The sequence below is a fragment of the Lepidochelys kempii genome, chromosome 7 (genome assembly GCF_965140265.1).
Source record: "Lepidochelys kempii isolate rLepKem1 chromosome 7, rLepKem1.hap2, whole genome shotgun sequence".
Taxonomy (NCBI): Eukaryota; Metazoa; Chordata; order Testudines; family Cheloniidae; genus Lepidochelys; species Lepidochelys kempii.
In genome coordinates, this window is record NC_133262.1 from 126,241,152 (window position 1) to 126,259,416 (window position 18,265).

At 53.3% G+C, this 18,265-nt stretch overlaps 2 protein-coding genes across 8 annotated transcripts in view; one reads left to right on the forward strand and one right to left on the reverse strand.

The window, feature by feature from the left end:
• Positions 1 to 5,932, forward strand: part of ABCC2 (ATP binding cassette subfamily C member 2) — a 65,266-nt gene extending 59,334 nt beyond the window's left edge. The window contains exons 30-32 of one of the 2 annotated variants that reach the window (XM_073354677.1): positions 138 to 304; positions 3,102 to 3,296; positions 4,655 to 5,932. In XM_073354677.1, coding sequence (XP_073210778.1) covers positions 138 to 304; positions 3,102 to 3,296; positions 4,655 to 4,784 — 492 coding nt within the window. In that variant the 3' untranslated portion in view covers positions 4,785 to 5,932. The other variant, XM_073354678.1, reaches the window with a different exon arrangement.
• Positions 4,386 to 18,265, reverse strand: part of DNMBP (dynamin binding protein) — a 90,712-nt gene continuing 76,832 nt past the window's right edge. For all 6 annotated transcript variants that reach the window (XM_073354684.1, XM_073354681.1, XM_073354682.1 and 3 more), the window contains 5 exons: positions 11,962 to 12,294; positions 11,260 to 11,442; positions 10,980 to 11,178; positions 10,293 to 10,759; positions 4,386 to 8,145 (listed from right to left, as the gene is read on the reverse strand). In XM_073354684.1, coding sequence (XP_073210785.1) covers positions 7,960 to 8,145; positions 10,293 to 10,759; positions 10,980 to 11,178; positions 11,260 to 11,442; positions 11,962 to 12,294 — 1,368 coding nt within the window. In that variant the 3' untranslated portion in view covers positions 4,386 to 7,959. The remainder of the gene's footprint in view (positions 8,146 to 10,292; positions 10,760 to 10,979; positions 11,179 to 11,259; positions 11,443 to 11,961; positions 12,295 to 18,265) is intronic.

Consider the following 18,265-nt stretch of genomic DNA (forward strand, 5'->3'; position numbering starts at 1 on the left):
CCAAACAGAGCAGACTTAGCTGCAGCGGGTGTCCCCCCTTGTGTCTAACTGTAATGGGCTTACAAGCACCTCATGGCTCTGGGGCTGGCAGGACCCCAGACCTAGCGCAGTCAAAGACCCCTGAGCTGGCCTTGCAGGACCCGGTGTTGTTCTCCGGGACTTTACGGATGAATCTGGACCCGTTTGACCAGTACTCGGATGAGGAGATCTGGAAAGCCCTGGAGCTGGCCCACCTGAAGACATACGTGCTGGACCTACCTGAGAGACTGTCCCACCAAGTGAGCGAAGCAGGGGAGAACTTGAGGTAGGTGGGCTAATCTTGGGGGGCCTCACCGCCTGCCCAGCTCCAGAGACACATCCTTCCTCCCTCCCAGGGAGAGTAGAGCACAGCCTGAACATGCCCTAGGCTGTCCAAGAGTCCAGCCAGCCAGCAGGACTAATCCCTGTAGGAATGCATGACCCTCTGTGAGGCTATAGGGAATGAGGGAGTGCATGGGGGGCAGCAAGGCCAGGGGGAAGGGGGCGGGCAAGGCGCATATGGGTGCAACCTAGTCATCATGAGGTGAGAGGCAAAGTGTCATCATGGATCAAAAACTGGCTAGGAAACAGAAAGCAAAAAGTAGGCTTAAATAGCCAATTTTCATTCTGGCTAAAGGTGGGCAGCAGGAAGTACGTGGTCCAGGGTTGTACAATACATTTATTAATGGTCCGGAAAGAGGCTGAGCAGTGAGGCAGTGATTTTGTAGCTAACACACAGCTATATGGGGGAGTCAAATCCAGAGATGACTGGGAGGAACTTCAGAGGGACCTGATCGAGCTAGGGGAATGGGCAACATGATGAAAGATGAAATTCACTGGTGATAAGTGCAAGTAATGCACACTGGAGGGAGAGGAAAAACTGAACAACTCACACACCATATGGGGTTGTAAATTAACTGTATTAGTGACACTCGTACCTCACTGTAGCCAGCTCAATGGTGACCGCTTCTCAAAGTGCAGCTGTGGTCCAAAAAGGGTACAAAACAGTTCAGAGTCAAGCTAGAAGGGCATAACGAATGGGGTCCTGAGGGATCTGTCCTGGGTTCAGTTCTGTTCAGTATCTTCATCAATGATTTGGATACTAGCACAGAGAGTACACTTATAAAGTCTGTGAACAATACCACGCTGGGAGGGGTTGCAAGCGCTTTTGAGGACAGGATTAGAATTCAAAGTGAGCTGGACAAACTGGAGAATTGATCTTAAGTAAATAGGATGAAATTCAATAAGGACAAATGCAAAGCACTACACATCAGAAGGAACAATTAAATGCATAAATACAAAATGGGAAATGACTGCCTAGGTAGGAGTGCTGCAGAAAAGGATCTGGGGATCATAGTGGATCACAAACATAGTGGATCAACAGTGTAATACTGTGCAAAAAAAGTGAACATAATTCTGAGATGTGTTAGTAGGAGTGTTGTGAGCAAGACATGAAAAGTAATTCTTCTACTCTGTTCCACACTAATAAGGCCTCAACTGGATTTAGTGTGTCCAGGTCTGGCACCACACTTCAGAGAAGAAAGTCCAAAGGAGAGCAACAAAAATTATTAAAGGGCTAGAAAACATGGCCTATGAGGAAAGATTGGAAAAATTGGGTTTGTTTAAGCTGGAGAAGAGAAGACTGAGAGGGGACATGATAACAGTCTTCAAGTATGTAAAAAGTTGTTATAAAGCGAAGGATGCTAACTTGTTCTCCTTTGCCACTGAGGACAAGACAAGCAGCAGTGGGCTTCAGTTGCAGCAAGGGAGAGTTAGGTTGGACATCGGGAAAAAAACTTCCTGACCGTAACAGTAGTTAAACACTGGGACAAACGACCTAGGGAGGGTGTGGAGTTGCCATCATTGGAGGGGTTTTTAAAGAACAGATTAAACAGCTCCCAGGAATGGTCTAGATTAGGGGTTCTCAACCTGTGGTCCGCGGATCCCAGGGGTCTCTGGCCTATGTCAAGGGGTCCGCGAAAGACTTATTCTGAAGCCTGGCTGACCAGAATTCGCCTATGTATGCAGACAATAGATTTCCAAAGGGGCCCATACCGCCATCCGAAATTTTTTAGGTGTCCACAACTATAAAAAGGTTGAGACCCATTGCTCTAGCTAAGACGTAGGCCTGCCCCACTGCAGGGGCCTGGACTAGATGCTCTGGCCTTCCTGCCCTGCAGTTCTACGCTTCTGTGTGAGGTCGCGTAAGGAATAGACTGGTGCATAATACTTCCTAAGTCAGTGATGTGGCCGCATTTGAATAGCGTGTCCAGTATCGGTCACCTCATCATCTCACTCAGCATAGTGCTGACGTGTGTGTGTGGGGGGGCGGGAGGGGGGTTCAGAGGCAAGCAAAGAGAATGAGCAAGGGCCTGGAAAAACGCTCACATGACAAGCGAGTGACAGGCTTGGAATTGTGTCCCTTCGATAGAAGACAGCTAAGGGGGTGGAGACACATAAGAATGGCCATATTGGGCTAAATCTATATAAAATACTGACAAAGTGAGAGGCTAAATGGGGAATGTCTGTTTTCCCTGTCTTCTAAAACAAGACCAAGGAGACAGACAAGGACCCTCCTGGCTTCCCCATCCCCACATGTGTAATTAGGTTGTGGAACGCCTTGCCACAGGAAGTTGTTGAAGCCAAGAAATTAACACACTTCCGAAAGGAACTGGACATGTGTATGGCTAGTAAGACTATCCAGCGTTAGACTGGTTAATGCTAAGAAAAATGTTGCTACATGATTAAGTCTAATTCTTCAAGGTACAGGCTGCTCTCTGACTAAGCGAGGTCCATCTGAGCCCCAATGGGGGCAGAGGCTCCAACATCTGCTGCCAGCAGCATTCTTACACCTTCCTCGGCAGCATCCGGTGCTGGGCTAGACAGCCTTGTGTCTGAGCCCGGCTCCCTCGTGCCCTGTGGCCTAACCTTGCTCAGTGATTGGCTGACGAGGCAGGAGAGGAAGGATGTGATGCTGCCACTAGGCTACTCCAGGTCGCTCACTCGCCCTCCGTGGCGGAGCTGGTGCTGGGCCAGTTCTCAGTCTGCCCAGCGTCAGAGCGGGTGTTTTCTCCCCACCCCAGCATTGGGCAGCGGCAACTGCTGTGTCTGGCCCGAGCCCTGCTCCGCAAATCCAAGATCCTCGTCCTCGATGAGGCAACAGCAGCTGTGGATCTGGAAACAGATCATTTAATCCAGACAACAATCCAGAGCGAATTTGCCAACTGCACTGTCCTCACCATCGCCCACCGCCTGCACACCATCATGGACAGCAACAGGTGGGTGTGTGTCTGTGTGTACACACTCGCGCCCCTGCAATACTCACCGCAATGGCCAGGGGCGTGGGGGAGGGGCGTGGGGGCGCTGTACCCACCAGCGTGGCCAGCCAGGAGCAGTTGCTGTGCACACCATTCCACAGAGCAATGCGGGGGGCTCCATCCTGGCTCGCCCGAAGGGGGTTAGGGCACTGTAGCCACCGTCCTGGACCACCCCCCTCCCCCAGGAGCAGTTGCTGTACACTCCATTCTGCGCGGGTAGGTGCACACAGGTTCTATGGCCAGCCGGGGGGGAGAGGTGCTGTACACACCATTGCAGACAGCAATGGGGGGTGCTATACACACCACCGTGGCCGGGGGGGGGGCTGTACACACCATCGCAGACAGCAGTGGGGGGTGCGCACAGAGGTGCTATACACACCATCGTGGCCAGCCTGGGGGGGTGGGTGTGCTATACGCACCATGGTGACCAGCCGGGGGGAGGGGAGAGGTGCTATACACACCATCGTGGCCAGCCCCGGGGGGGGGGGGGGACTGTACACACCATCGCAGACAGCAGTGAGGGGTGCACACATGGGCGCTATACACACCATTGTGGCTAGGCTCGGGGGAGGTGCTGTACACACCATCCTGGACCCCCGACCCTCCCCAGGAGCAGCTCCTATACGCATCATTGTGCACTTGGGGTGGGGGAAGTTGCAGGCAAGATTGCATCATCCTGGCTAGCAGGGGGGCAGAAGAGAAGGGGCACTGTACCCACCATCAGGGCAAGCAAACAAGTTGAGGGTGGAGTGCAAGGGGCCAGGCGCCAGATGGTAGGTGCAGGGGGCTATACACACACAAACAAATGGGGGAGGGGTGGCAGACTCCGACCCCCCACTGCCCGAGGGGGTGTGGATGGGGCACTGGGCACTCCTTTGTGGCCTGCACCAAGTGGGTATGCAGATGCGGCCTAGCCCCCCATCTTGGACAGGCCGTAGAGGACCTGAAGATCCCTGTGCAGCTCCAAACCTTGTCGCATTCACTCACAGCTGTTGGTCCAGTAAAAGAGATGCCTTTGTCCCCTAAAGGAACAGGAGAGGACTCATGGCACGTTAGAGACTAACCGATTTATTTGTGCACAAGCTTTTGTGGGCTGCAGCTCACTGCGTCAGCCCCCTCCCGTCTTTCCAGTAGCAGAGGCATCATTTATGTCGTCTTGGACTGACGCAGGCAGGCCCCGGCCCGGGGAGCAATTTACTGTCCTGCCTCGGGTGGGGAAGAGGCTGCAGACAACCTCGGACCGGGAAGGGCATGCGCTGCGAGGAGCTGCATGAGAGCAGAGCTGGTCCTGAGGGGCCCAGTGTCCTTTGTGCTTGCAGGGTGATGGTGCTGCAGGCGGGGCGCATCGTGGAGTATGACAGCCCTGAGCGGCTGCTCCAGCAGCAAGGCCTTTTCTCTGCCATGGCGAGGGACGCCGGGATCGTGAGCGCTCAAGCCACGGTGCTGTAGGACAGCTGGAGCTGACAGGGTGAGCCCCATCTCCAGAGTCACCCATCTCCAGCATCAGGACCTAGGGCAGGGCCCACCGCAAACTGGGACGGACAAACGGCGGATTGCCAGAATCTGTTTCCTGTTGCCTCTGGGCGCCTGGCAGCTCCGAGCAGCGGGACCTGCCCAGGACTTCACTCCTCTTCACCTGGGACTTTAAAGGAGAGAATGAAGCCACGGGGCTCTGAGTCCCTTGAAGAGGGGGCTTTGGGGCTGGGCTAGGACTTACCTCACTGCAGGCAGCAGCTCTGAACCTGCTGCTGCCATACCCGGGGGACAGATCCAAACCCTGCTATGGGGGGTAGCTTCAACGTAGACGTGTGCAGACCAGACCCCACGTGCACTTGGGCAGCAGCTCTAACAGAGCCCCGGGGGTGACTGTGACCCGACATGCAGCGTGGGAATAGCTTGGCTGAACAAGGGGGTATTTTTACAATCATTTTACTTATTGGTCCTTATTCTCAAGGCACTCACTAGCATAGGCCCAGCATAGCTGAAAGAGTAACTAAAGCTCCAGCCTGAAGACCATGGTTGACAGCAATGCTCCTCTAGCAGAGTGGAGCTCTCTACCGCAAGGGCAAAGTTGGGCAGGAGACAGCTGCCTCAGGGGCCAGTCCAGGGCTCGAACCATGGCCCATCGCAGAGCTCCTCACTTTCTGCTCCAAGTGTCAGGTCCACTGCTCCGAGCAGCCCTCCCCAGCAGAAACAGCATGTCAGGACACTGTAAAAAGACGAATACCCTGGGGAAGAGGCTGAAAGCACAAGTGAACCCCACGTGACACATTAGACCCACGGCTTTAATGCAGACACCTCACTGATGAGGGCAGTATAGAATCTACATAGAACAGAATTTCCTGATACTAATGTCTGGATGCACAGGCAAAACTTAGCTCCATCCCCATGAAAGGTGACTGCAGCCCTGGGCTGTCCCCGCCGCCCCCCACTGCAAGACTTGGAGTCAGTGTTAGTCTCTGGGCTTTGCTCCAAGCCCACGCAACAACTTGACACTCCCCTGGTCCCTGCTGGTGCTCATTCGTCCAGGCAGGAGCCCTGAAGAACCCTATTAAGTGTGTGGTTGCAATTCTGTCTCTATAAAGGATATTCAAACACTTGTTTGTGATATTACTTGGGGGGGCCGGGGGAGTTGCTGAGGAATGTTGCTAAAGCCTGGGCCTAGTCCAGCAGTAGGGGCGGAGGACAGAGGAGGCATAGGATTTGCCTAAGCACCGGTTTGCTGCTCTGCAGAGCTCCATTGTGAGTTGCAAGCTGAAATAGAAACATGGCTCCAGTGTGACGCTGGGGTCTAAGGCCTGGAACAGCTATTCTGGTTGTCCTTGCACGCCCTATCGCCTCTGCACAGGAGCTGGGCCATCTGGCTACACGCCATTTGCTGGATTCTTGCCCTATAAACTGTTGTACTCCAGCAGCTTCTGGGCACGGGTCCCAAACTTTGTGTTAGTCTCTCAGCAAGCAGCAGGGCGGCTGCTGCTCCAGTTTGTCGCTGCGGCCTGGGCTGCGGGGGCCCATGCGCAGCTGCTTACAGCGTTGCCATGTGCATGTCCCTGACCAGAAACATGGTGCTTGACACAAACAAACCTGAGCACCACCACGGGAGACACTTTACTTAGGGGACACAGACACTGTTGTCAGAGTGCAGGGGAGTGAGGGGGAGGAGGAAAGTGTCTCTTGGGCCAGGAGCAGCAGCCCCCAAATACAACCCTTCCAATAGTACTGCCCCATTCCGGGGGCGCCCGGCCAAAGCCTAGCAGGCAGTCTGGGGTGTTGATGCCTTTAACCTACACTCTTGCCAAAGGATCTGCCTGAGTCTCACCAGCCCCTCACAGCACTCTGGGACGCGTGTCAGAGCAAACGGACGGACCCCCAAGTTCTGGTGGCGGGCTGGAGTGAGGAGGGGAAATGGCTTGAGTGACAGGGTGGTGAGGCTGCTGTCTTACCTTTGGCTCATCTGAACGACTGGAGTCAGGGGTTGCTGTGGGCAGCTGCTGCCTGCTGGGCGCTATGGGAAGGAGTATCACGTATCTCCCACAGCAGCGGGGTGCTGCTAGTCCTGAAACGAGGGCTTGGGAGCGCCCCACCCCGGGATGGCTCCACTGCAGGGGAGGTGTGAGTTCCCAGCACGGGCAGATCCCACGTGCGCTTGTTCAGCCCGTGCTGGGAATTCACACCAGTAGAGGGGCTGCTGCAGCACAGGCTAGCCGCCCAAGGTAGGGCCCAGCAGACTTGGGGGGCTTGGACTTGGGAAGCTAGCCCTGCCCATCGCCCATGGTTCAGCTGAGCGTGTGAGCCTGTCTGCGCTGCGAGTTACAGGGCCACGGGCAGCAGGAAATACCCTAGGAGACCAGCAGCTCCCCCAAGGGAGGCTCGCAGTTCTGGGGAGATGGGTCTTCCCAGCTGTGGAATCAAATGGCTTATAACCAGTGACAATGGGTCCTCTGTATGGAGTGGGGGAAGGGGCAGAATCCCACCCTGAGCAGGTACCGTACTCCAGCCCCAACTTCCCAGCTACATTCTACCCCCTGCCCGGTGAGGGAGCCTGGCCCTTGCTCCCAATGCTCATTGCTGAGGAGCTGTGGGGCTCCTGTTCTCAACAGCCCCGGTTGCTTTTAACGGTACTTGGCTAAAGAGGGAATCTGCATTAAACCAGAAACCCTGAAGGGAAAGGAAATGCCGCACACAGGCAGGAAGCAGCACTGTGGCCCGAGCGAGGGGGCCACTTCCTCAGGGAGTTGGCTTTGCTCTGCCCAGTCAGGCCCAGCCAGCTTCTTTCTAGCAGCTAGATCTAAGGGGAGGCTACTTGCCCTGCTAGGAGGAAGAGACAGGACAGGAGGCAACAGGAATTCCTGCTGCACAGGCTGGACTGTAACCTCACCGCCCCGGCCAAGCCCGGTCACCACGCCAACTGCCTGCAGCCTGGGCGGGGCAGAGCCCCTGCCGGTCCCGGACCATCCAGCACCACGGGCGATACTGCATGGCTTTCCGGGGCTGGAGGGTTGGTGTTTCACACGCTGACTCAGCACAGCAGGGGTCGCAGAGCCCTCCCCCCCCAAGTCTCTGACATGGTCCAGCTGGGATTAAGGCACCAGAACTTGGGTCTCGCTGTGGGGATGGTGCAGCCTCACGTATACTCTGTCTTCCGGATGTAACTGGACGGCACGTAGCCCTGCCTCCCATGCACCTCAGCTAACCACCACTCTCGATTGCCCGTGATATCTCCAAACTGTAGGATCCTGAGTCTCTGATTGGCTGAAACACTCAACTCATTTGGACTTCGGCCTTTAAAGGTGTAGACAGCATAATAGACCTAGAGGGACAGGGGGAGAAAGCGGGTCAGAGCTGGGCCAGGCCTGAGGAACAACAAGCCAGGATCAACACTATCATGTAGCTCTTTGTGTACTGTGAGGATTACTCAGACACACTCTGAGAGGGAAACTGAGGCACAGCAAGGGGAAAGCACTATCTCCCAGGGTCATAAGGGCATAAGTCATCCTGGGTCAGCCCATAGGTCCACCTAGCCCATTATCTTGTCTTCCGACAGTGGCCAATGCCAGGTGCCCCAGAGGGAATGAACAGAACGGGTAATCATCAAGTGATCCATCCCCTGTTGCCCATTCCCAGCTTCTGGCAAGCAGAGGCTAGGGACACCATCCCTGCTAATAGCCATTGATGGACCTATCCTCCATGAATTTATCTAGTTCTTTTTTGAACCCTGTTATAGTCTTGGCCTTCACAACATCCTCTGGCAAAGAGTTCCAGAGGTTGACTGACCTTGTGTGAAGAAATACTTCCTTTTGTTTGTTTTAAACCTGCTACCTACTATTTCATTTGGTAAACTCTAGTTCTTATGGTATGAGGAGTAAATAATGCTTTCTAATTTAACTTCTACACACCAGTCATGATTTTATAGACCTCAATCATATCTCCTCCTTCATCATCTCTTTTCCACACTGAAAAGTCCCAGTTTTATTAATCTCTTCTCATATGGAAGCTGTTCCACACCCCTAATAATTTTTTTTGCCCTTTTCTGTATCTTTTCCAATTCCAATATATCTTTTTTGAGACAGGGTGACCAGATCTGCATGCAGTATTCAAGGTGTGGGCCTACCATGGATCTATATAGAGGCAACATGATATTTTCTGTCTCATTATCTATCCCTTTCTTGATGATTCCCAACATTCTGATAGTTTTTTTGACAACTGCTGCACACTGAGTGGATGTTTTCAGAGAACTATCCACAATGACTCCAAGATCTCTTTCCTGAGTGGTAATAGCTAATTTAGACCCCATCATTTTATAAGTACACACCGTTGGGATTACATTTTCCAATGTGCATTACTTTCCATTTAACAACATTGAATTTCATCTGCCATTTTGTTGCCCAGTCACCCAGTTCTGAGAGATCCTTTTGTAGCTCTTCAGAGTCTGCCTGGGACTTAATTATCTTGAGTAATTTTGTATCATCTGCAAATTTTGCCACCTCACTGTTTACTCCTTTTTCCAGATCATTTATGAATATGTTGAATAGGACTGGGCCCAGCACTATTTACCTCTCTCCATTCTGCAAACTGACCATTTATTCCTACCCTTTGTTTCCTGTCCTTTAGACAGTTACTGATCCCCGAGAGGACCTTTCCTCTTATCACATGTCTGCTAATTTTGCTTAAGAGCCTTTGGTGAGGGACCTTGTCAAAGGCTTTCTGGAAATCTAAGTACACTAGATCCCCTGGTTACCCCTTGTCCACATGCTTGTCGACCCCCTCAAAGAATTCTAGGGCAATCACTCCCAGAGCCCCGTTCTCCTGCCCGGGTCACTAGCCAGGCTGATTTTCTACTTGAAAATATGGAGAAGGGCTGGTCCTGAAAGGCAGGTATCTTCTTGCTGTCCCACGCCCGAGAGACCCTGTACAACCCATTTTCCCACCTAGCCTTGGGGGTCTGCACATTCCTCACAAGAGACGGGGTTGAGGTCCATAGGCGCTGACTCCGTGGGTGCTCCAGGGCTGGAGCAACCATGGAAAAAACATTAGTAGGTGGTTTAGCACCGACCAGCAGGTGAGCTCCCCTCCCACCCCTCTCCACCCAGTGCCTCCCCTCACCAGTGACCCCGCCGATCAACTCCTTCCCTCCCTCCCACTGCCTCCTGCCCACCTCGGAACAGCTGTTCAGTGGCGGTCACGAGGCGCTGGGAGGAAAGGGAGAAGGGGGGCTGGGGCATGCTTGTGGGAGGGCAGAGGTGGGACGGGGTGGGGGCTTGGAGGAAGGGGTGGAGTGGGGGCGGGGCCTGGGGCGGAGTTGGGGTTGAGGACCCCCGGGGTAAAGAGGACAGATCAGCCTCTGCCTCACATGTGCCAGCACCCCTTCCCTAGTGAAGGGAGGGTTCAGCCTCTGCCCAGGGAAGGGTGTGACTTGCAGCCCCTCCACCATAGAGCAAAGACAGCAGGGGGGCTTACCTGGCTGCCTTCAGACTCGCTGCTCTCCAGCCCCGAGTCTCTGTCCTCCAGCGAAGGCGCCGGCCTGAGGTATGCTTTGGCAGGGTGCCCACTGCGGGCGCTGCAGCTGCTGTTCGGCTCAGGGCGACTGTCGTGTTGGAGAGCTGGTGTCATGTTGGGCTGCGGGTTGGATTCCATGGGAACCGTTCTACCAGAGGAGCCAGCCTGGGGTGGGGAGGCAGCATCTGTCTCGGAGGGGGACCTCAGGGAGTGGTATGGATCCCCTGGAGAGGCACAGTCCTGCAGAGGTTTCTGGGTGAAGGTCATGGTCATGCCACTGGAGTTGAAGGTCAGGGTTTTGCTGCTGTGGGGTGAGGAGCTACTGTGTTCAGACTCACTGGAGGAGTGGCTGCCCACCGAGACGTCCGAGTGGCTGCGACGTGGGTTATAGGGCTTCAGGAAGGAGCTGTATACAAAGCCTTTGGTCACTGCGGAGAAGGGAGCGGATCATAGTCAGAAACGAAAAGGCTCCCATGGAGAGGGGAGTGGGTCAAAGGGGAGAGGATGATAAACCAGAGAGGAGACCACAGGAGACAGGCCCGAATGCCCGCCTGTCCCCGGGGGGTTACAGTTAGTTGTTCATGGATCCCGGCCAATGGCAAAGTCAGGGAAGACCCTGTGTTGCTGGAGGCACAGAACCCCACCTACCTCCATTGTCAATGAGCCAGCGGTTCTGGCTGCCCATGGGGTCCTTCTTCTTGAGAACACCCACGAGATCACCCTCCAGCAGCGAGACATCCAGGTCCTGGGCTGCGTTGAAATTGCGGTCTGCCTGGAAGAGTTTCTCCGGGGGGTACCTGGCCAGGAGGGCAGCTCGGAGTTCATCCGACTGCAGCACGTAGCTGGGCTGGAGGGGAACAAGACACCCATGAGAAAGCCCCTGGGGCTCTCCAGACCAAGCCCCCGAAATAAGGCAGAAGAGACTCACTGGGCCCAGGAGTGGCTGCCTCCTGGCAGACTGGTGCTCCACGCTCCTCCTGTCAAAGGGTCTCTTGGCAACCGTGTGGGACTCCGGGAAGAAGGTAAAGGCCTGGAGCTGCTGGAGAACTCGGCTGTGCTCCTCTTGGAAGATGGCAATGAGGTTCCCCTCCCTGCCAGCCACTCGCAGCAACTGGAACAGGAGCAGAGGGTAGGAAGCTGCCATTAGCAGAGCGCTGCTAACCCAGAGACCCAGAAGCCAAAGGGGACGGAAGACGAGCCAGATGCTGATCTAGAACCTGCACCAGTGTTCAGGGCCAGGACGGAGCCAGCCCTGGAACTCCCCTCTGGCAGGGCAGGGGGTGAGCCTATCCTGCCACTTCCCCTGTGGTCCCTGACAGAGGGTGGGGACAGCCAGTGAGCCCCCAGGCCTGCTGATCCAGCACCTTTCACAGCAGCCCCTGCCACCAACAGTATCCAATCCCCTGGAGCACGGGGAGCCTACAGGCGTAGCCTCGAGGGGAAGCCAGAGTCTGACACGACAGGCACAGCTTCGCACACAAGCGAGACGAGCCTCAGGAAGTAGAACACCGGGGAACTCCACAGAGGCAACATGTCTGCAGTGAGCCAGGAGCATCTGCAATCACATCCTCCCTGCTCCATCCCCTGCCCCTGTTGCTGAGCTGGGCCTGGCTGGGTTCTGGCAACTCACCGACAGCAATGGCCTCAGCTCCCCCAGTGCCAGGTGCACAAAGTCGCAGTGAGCCCTGGCATAGCCCCGCGAGCAGTTGGCAAACAGCTCCTTGGCAAAGCGCTGGAACTTGGGCAGCTCATCTAGCAGCTGGGCATTCAACGCCTCATAATTGTTGCGAGCTGACTGCAGCTCCTCAAGTGTCCGTTTGTCCTTCAGCTTCTCCGCCCGCTCCGTGCAGTTGTGGAAGTCCAGGAGCTTGTCAAAGCGTTTCTGCACCAGCTTGTGCGGCCCCATGAACATGCTCAGCAGCTGGTTGAGAGGGGAGATCACCAGCCGCTCCGTCCTCTCTTTCTGGAAGACAGTAAAACAATAGGCAGGTGATAGGGCATCCCTCTCTTTCCTGGTTCAGCCTCTCTCAGCCAGGGCAGCTGGCTATTCAGGGATTTATCTAGCTAGCTGCACGTGCCCCAAGTGATGGGGCGTCCTAGCTGTCCTGATTCGACAGCCAGAGTCATCTCACTGGCACTAAACGTGGACTGAGATTCAATTTACATTACCCTTCACTCACCTTCATCAGAAAGCTCCTAGTCACCCCTTACCCCAATCACCTCCTAAGCCATCTCCCCCTGGGCTCCTGAGTCAGCCCCATGGATCACCCTGAATCTTCCCTCTTTGTCAATTCCATCCAGTGCGACCTGGCAAGCTATACAAGTGTTTCCAAAGTGGCAGGTCTGTGGGTAGAAATAAGCCACACAGGGTAGGACCACATGCTGTGCCTGGGGTCCGAATCCCTGTACCCTTTTGTCAGCAGTGTCCATTCCTGCACTGGTGACAGCTTTGTATGCAGCACAATGCCATCTCTGCCCTCTCTCTCCTCTGTCCCAGCATATTCCTACACCAGCGTTTCTCAAACTGGAGTCTGTGGGCCTCGCTGATCAACTCCTCCCCCTCCATCCCAGGGCTTCCTGCACACCGGGGAACAGCTGTTCAGCGGTGTGCAGGAGGCCCTGGGAGGGAGGGAGGGGGGGGAAGCAGGGATGGGGGGGGTGTTCAAGGGAGGGGGCAAAAAGAGGGGGAGAAGAGGAGGGGCTGGGGTGAAGCAGGGGTGGGAGTCTGCCGAATTTTGTATATCAAAATAGGGGGCCTCAGGTTGCAGAAGTTTGAGAACCTCTTCCCTACACTATTCCCACATCTCCTGCTGGCGCACCTCACCCTAAACCCTCTCTCCCAGCCACTTCAGTGTTTCACCCTAAATCACTCCCGTCAACTCCACTGTGCCTCAGGCTGAAGCTTCCATCCCAGTTACCTCCCAACTCTCAGACAAAACCACCATCCAAATGACCACCCTGCACCTCAGCCTAACCCACCTCCCGAATCGCTTCTCACGGTCTCATTCTAGTCACGGGCCACGGCACTTTGCCCTAACTCGACCCTTACAATACCACATTCTGCATCTCCATCTTACCTCAATTCCTCCCCACCACCCCAACTCGTTCCTGCTCCTCAGCCCAGTATCAGTCTAATGTATCCCCGTCAGTGTCTCACCCTGAAGCATCCTTCCTCGCTAGTCAACCCCCGTGTCACCCTCTTTCCCAATCACCCTCTTGTATCACTAAATCCCCCAGTCACACCGTGCTTCTGCCTAAATCATCGCCTAGTCATCACCGCTGTGTCTCATGCTCAATCCTCCCTCCTCTTCAGTCCCACACACCTTTGGTCTCACCCTAAATCTCCCCCTGTTCAAACCCATCTCTCACACAAAACTGGACCCCCCAATCACCTCTCTGCCTCTCACCAGGAATAGTCCCCCAATCACTCATGCATCCTGTTAACCACATACGCCAATCATTTCAAAGCATGACATTACCCCCATTCCATGATCACAAAAAGTGTACTGGTGGAGGGAGCTCTTAGGAATGACACAACCACGTGACGAGAACAACCGTCTGGGACTCAAAAAACCTGGGCTCAATTCCTGGTTCTGCCACTGGCCTGCTGGGTGACTTTGGCCAACTAACTTCACCTCTCTGTGCCTCACTTTTCTCATCTGTACAATGAGATTAATGATGTTTCCCTCCTTGGGCTTCACTGACAAAAAGCACTATGTAAAGGCTAGCGATTATCATCCTTACTATTATCATAGGAGAACAGCTACACATGTACACAATTACAGCTTCCTAAATAACTACTAAGTCCTGCCATTAAGTGTCTTTCGGTTAAAAAAAAACTAGGAAATTCACTGACAAAAAACCTTGTTAATTCAATGTTAAGGTTGCCTGGTGGCATACTGTGCCCATCCAGACCACCAAAGATGAGGAAGTTACTCACCTTGTGCAGTAATGATGGTTCTTCGAGATGTGAGTCCCTATGGGTGCTCCACTGTCCATGTATGTGCAGCCCCGTGTTGCTGATCAGAGATCTTTGATAGCAATGTCCGTTCGGCCCGCACATGTGCTCCCCCTCCCTCATACTCTGCCTCAAGGCTAGTGAGCGCTGCATGGGCGAACCACCCTCAGTTCCTTCTTTACCGCAGAGTCCCGATGAAGAACTCCGAAGTAGAGGGGAGGAGGGTGGATTGTGGAGCACCAAAAGGAACACACATCTCAAAGAACCATTGTTACTGCACAAGATGAGTAACTTCCTCCTCTTCTTGAAGTAGCGTCCCTATGGGTGCTCCACCCTAGGTTACTCCTGAGCAGTATCCCAGATGGGAGGCTGAGGCTTCGGAGTCGAGTCTGTTATGGACGATAATACCATGGAGTCAAAGCTAGCGTTGGAAGCAGACTCCCCAATTATTGCATACTGTTCTACAAAGGTATGCACAGACGCCCAGGTGGCTGCTCTGCAGATTCCCGAGATAGGGACATTCTTGCGGAAGGCGACAGAGGAGGAAATTGATCTCACGGAGTGTATGTGGATTCCAGATGGAGGTACAACACTGCGAACCTGATAGCAGTGTTTGATACGGTTCAAGACACATTTGGAGAGTCTGTGGGCCAATACTGCCACACCTTTAGACCTATCGGCAAAGGAAAGGAAGAGTTTAGGAGATTTTCTAAAAAGCCTTTGTCCTCTCCAGGTAGAAGGCCAGGGCTCTCCTAACATCTAGCATGTGAAGTATGACTTCTCTATTATCACGGTGAGGCTTAGGATAAAAGGTCGGGACGGGAGGTGACTCGGTTGGTTCATGTGAAAGATGAGAAAAAACTTTGGGTGTGGCCTGAGAGTAACCATCTCATGAAAGAAGACTGTAAAAGGGGGGGTGCGCCAAAAGTGCGGCCATCTCCCCCTATTCTTCTTGCCAATGTGATGGCGACCAGAAATGCCGTCTTCAGTGACAGATATGTGAGTGAACAAGTGGCCATAGGTTCAAAGGGTGATCTAGTCAGGCTCTTAAAAACTAAGTTCAGGTCCCATGTTGGGATTGGATGTCTGTGTTGGGGAAAGAGGTTTGCTATGCCCTTGAGGAACCACTTTGTAGTTGGGTGTGAGAAAACTGAGTATCCCTCTATTTGCTGATGGAAAGTCGCAATGGCCACCAGGTGTACTTTGGGCGAATTGAGAGATAGTCCTGACTTATTGAGAGTCAGAATGTAGTCTAACATCACGGGGAGAGTAGCGGATGCTAGGTAATGTACCTGGAATTGCATCAAACCTGAAACCTGGTCCACTTCTGTAGGTAATTATGATGGGTTGCCAATTTCCTACTGTGTTGTAACACTTCCTGTACCTTCTTGAGGCAGGAGCTCTCTATGCACAGGAACCAAGAAGGAGCCAGTTGAGCTGGAGTATCCGCAGGTTGGGATGGAGAGTACACCCTTCATTCTGTGAGAGGCGATATGGAGAGGGATGAAGAGGGATCAATGGACACACAGCCAGCTATGACAGGTACGGGTACCACATCTGTCTTGGCCAGGTGGGAGCAATCAGTATGACGTTTGCTCTTTTTTCTTTTTAACAGCAGAGGGAATGGGGGAAAGGCGTAAAGGCCCTTGTCCCATGGAAAAAGGGGAGCGTCCCCTACGGAGTGCTGTCTGAGGCTGGCCCTGGAGAAGTAACATGGGCACTTCCTGTTCAGCTACGTAGCAAACAAGGAATTGTTGGTGTCCCCTGTTGACAGAATATGATGCAGAGTACTGCTGGGTTCTGTTCTCACTCGTGGTCACGTGAGACCTTGAGATTGACACTGTCCGCTGTTGTATTCTGCGCTCCTGGGCGGCAGGTTGCTGACATTAGAACATGGTGGGAAATGTACCAGTTCCAGAGTTTTGGCGCTTCTGCACATAGGGAGGACAATCTGGTGCCTCCCTGATGATTTATGTAGTACATGCATGCAACACTGTCCGTCGTGACCTTCGTGTGTGTACCTCTGATCAGTGGGAAAAAGTGGGTGCAACCATTCCTGACCACCCTGAGTTCGAGGAGGTTGATGTGGAGAGTCACCTCTGTGAGCAACTATTTGCCCTGAGTTGTGAGGTTGTTGAGGTGAGCACTCTGACCCATAAAGGATATGTCTGTAATGAGAAGTAATTTTGGGGCGGGGTTAACTGAACAGGGCCCCCGTGCAAACGTTTGCTGGGTCTTTCCACCAGTCCAGGGAGTGTTTGACTCTGGCAAGCATTGAGAGAGGTTTGTTTGGCCTGTAAACCAAGCTGAACTGTGTCTGCAAGCACCTCATGTGAAGTCTGGCATGAGACATTACAAACGTGCCATCTGCCACGTGCCCCAGAAGCTGGAGACAATGTCTGGCCAGCATGTGAGGGCTGGTTTGCACTGACTCTGCAAGCGCGGACAGGCTATGAAATCTGTGCTGTGGAAGGAGTGCCCTCACTTGCAATGAGTCGAGGTCAGCCCCTATAAACTCCAAGCGTTGTACCAGAGGTAGGGACTATTTTTGGACATTGATTTGTAGGCCCAGGTTCATGAACACGTCTATAGTTCCGTGGGTGGCCCACAGGACTTCTTCGAAGGAGCAGGCCCTGAGGAAACAGTCATCTAAGAATGGGTTGATCATGATCCCCTGGGGGTGGACAAGAGACCAAGACGGAGTACTCTGTACTGGTAATGGGTCTAACCCACAGTAAAGCGGAGGACTCATCTGTGGGATGGTAGGATCGATGTGTGGAAATACGTGTCCTGGCGGTCAAGAACCAATCTCCTTGTTCCAGAGATGGAATAATCACCACTAGTGTGACCAACTTGAATTTTTGAGCCTTGATGTATCTGTTCAGTGCTCTGAGATCCAGTGTGGGTCTCCAACCTCCCTTTTTCTTGAGAATCAGAAAATATCAAAAGTAAAATCCTTTGCCTTGGAGATGCATTGGTACGGGTTCTATGGCTCCTAGGCAGAGGAGGTGACCTATCTCCTGTTGTAATTCTCTCGTGTGAGAAGGGTCCCTGAAGAGGGACAGGGAAAGGGGGTGGGGGAGGGAGGTGAAGTGGATTGAATACCCATGGGAGATAATTTCCAAAGCCCATCTGTCAGACATTATCTGTTCCCAGTTGGGATGGAACACAGCAAGGCAGCATCCAAAGGGATGCGAGGAGTTGGAAAGTGGCAGCTGGTGTCTAAGCGAGTGGTCTCTCGAGGTCTTGACCAAGGCGTCAAAACTGATGTTTTGAGGTCAAAGATTGCGGTGCTGAGGACTGAGAACCTGAGAGTTTGTGCCTCTGAAATTTGGACCTTTTACTCTGGTTTGTAATAGAGTTGTGGTGGGAACTCCAGTTTGTGAGAAGACTGAGGACTAAATTTTTCCCAGTGACCAACGTGAGGCTCTGGAGTCCTTAAGTGTGTGGAGGGACACATCAGTCTTCTCAGCAAACAACTTAGAGCTTTCGAAGGGGAGGCCTTCAACAGTTGTCTGAACCTCCTTCAGGAAACCAAAAATATGCAACCACAAAGCTGACTGCATCACAACCACCTTTGAGATGGAACAGGCTGCTGTATCAGCTGCATCAAGTGCTGTCTGGAGTATTGTTTTGGCCACTAACTGCCCTGGGCTGATAATGGCCCAGAATTGTTCCCGTTTGCATTCTGGGAGATGGTCAATAAAGGTGCTGAATTTGGCATAGTTCATATAGTTGTACTTTGCCATTACGGCCTGGTAATTTGAAATTCTGAACTGCAGAACAGCAGAAGAGCAGGCCTTCCTTCTAAACTTGTGAAGGAGCTTCCAATCCCTATCACAAGGGGTGGATTTGGAATGATGTTGGCAGCCACGGGAATTCACTGCATCAATCAGGATGGACTTAGGCGGAAGGAGGAAGAAAAGAAATTCCATATCCTTGGGGGGATACAGAGTCTTTTTATCAGCAGTAAATT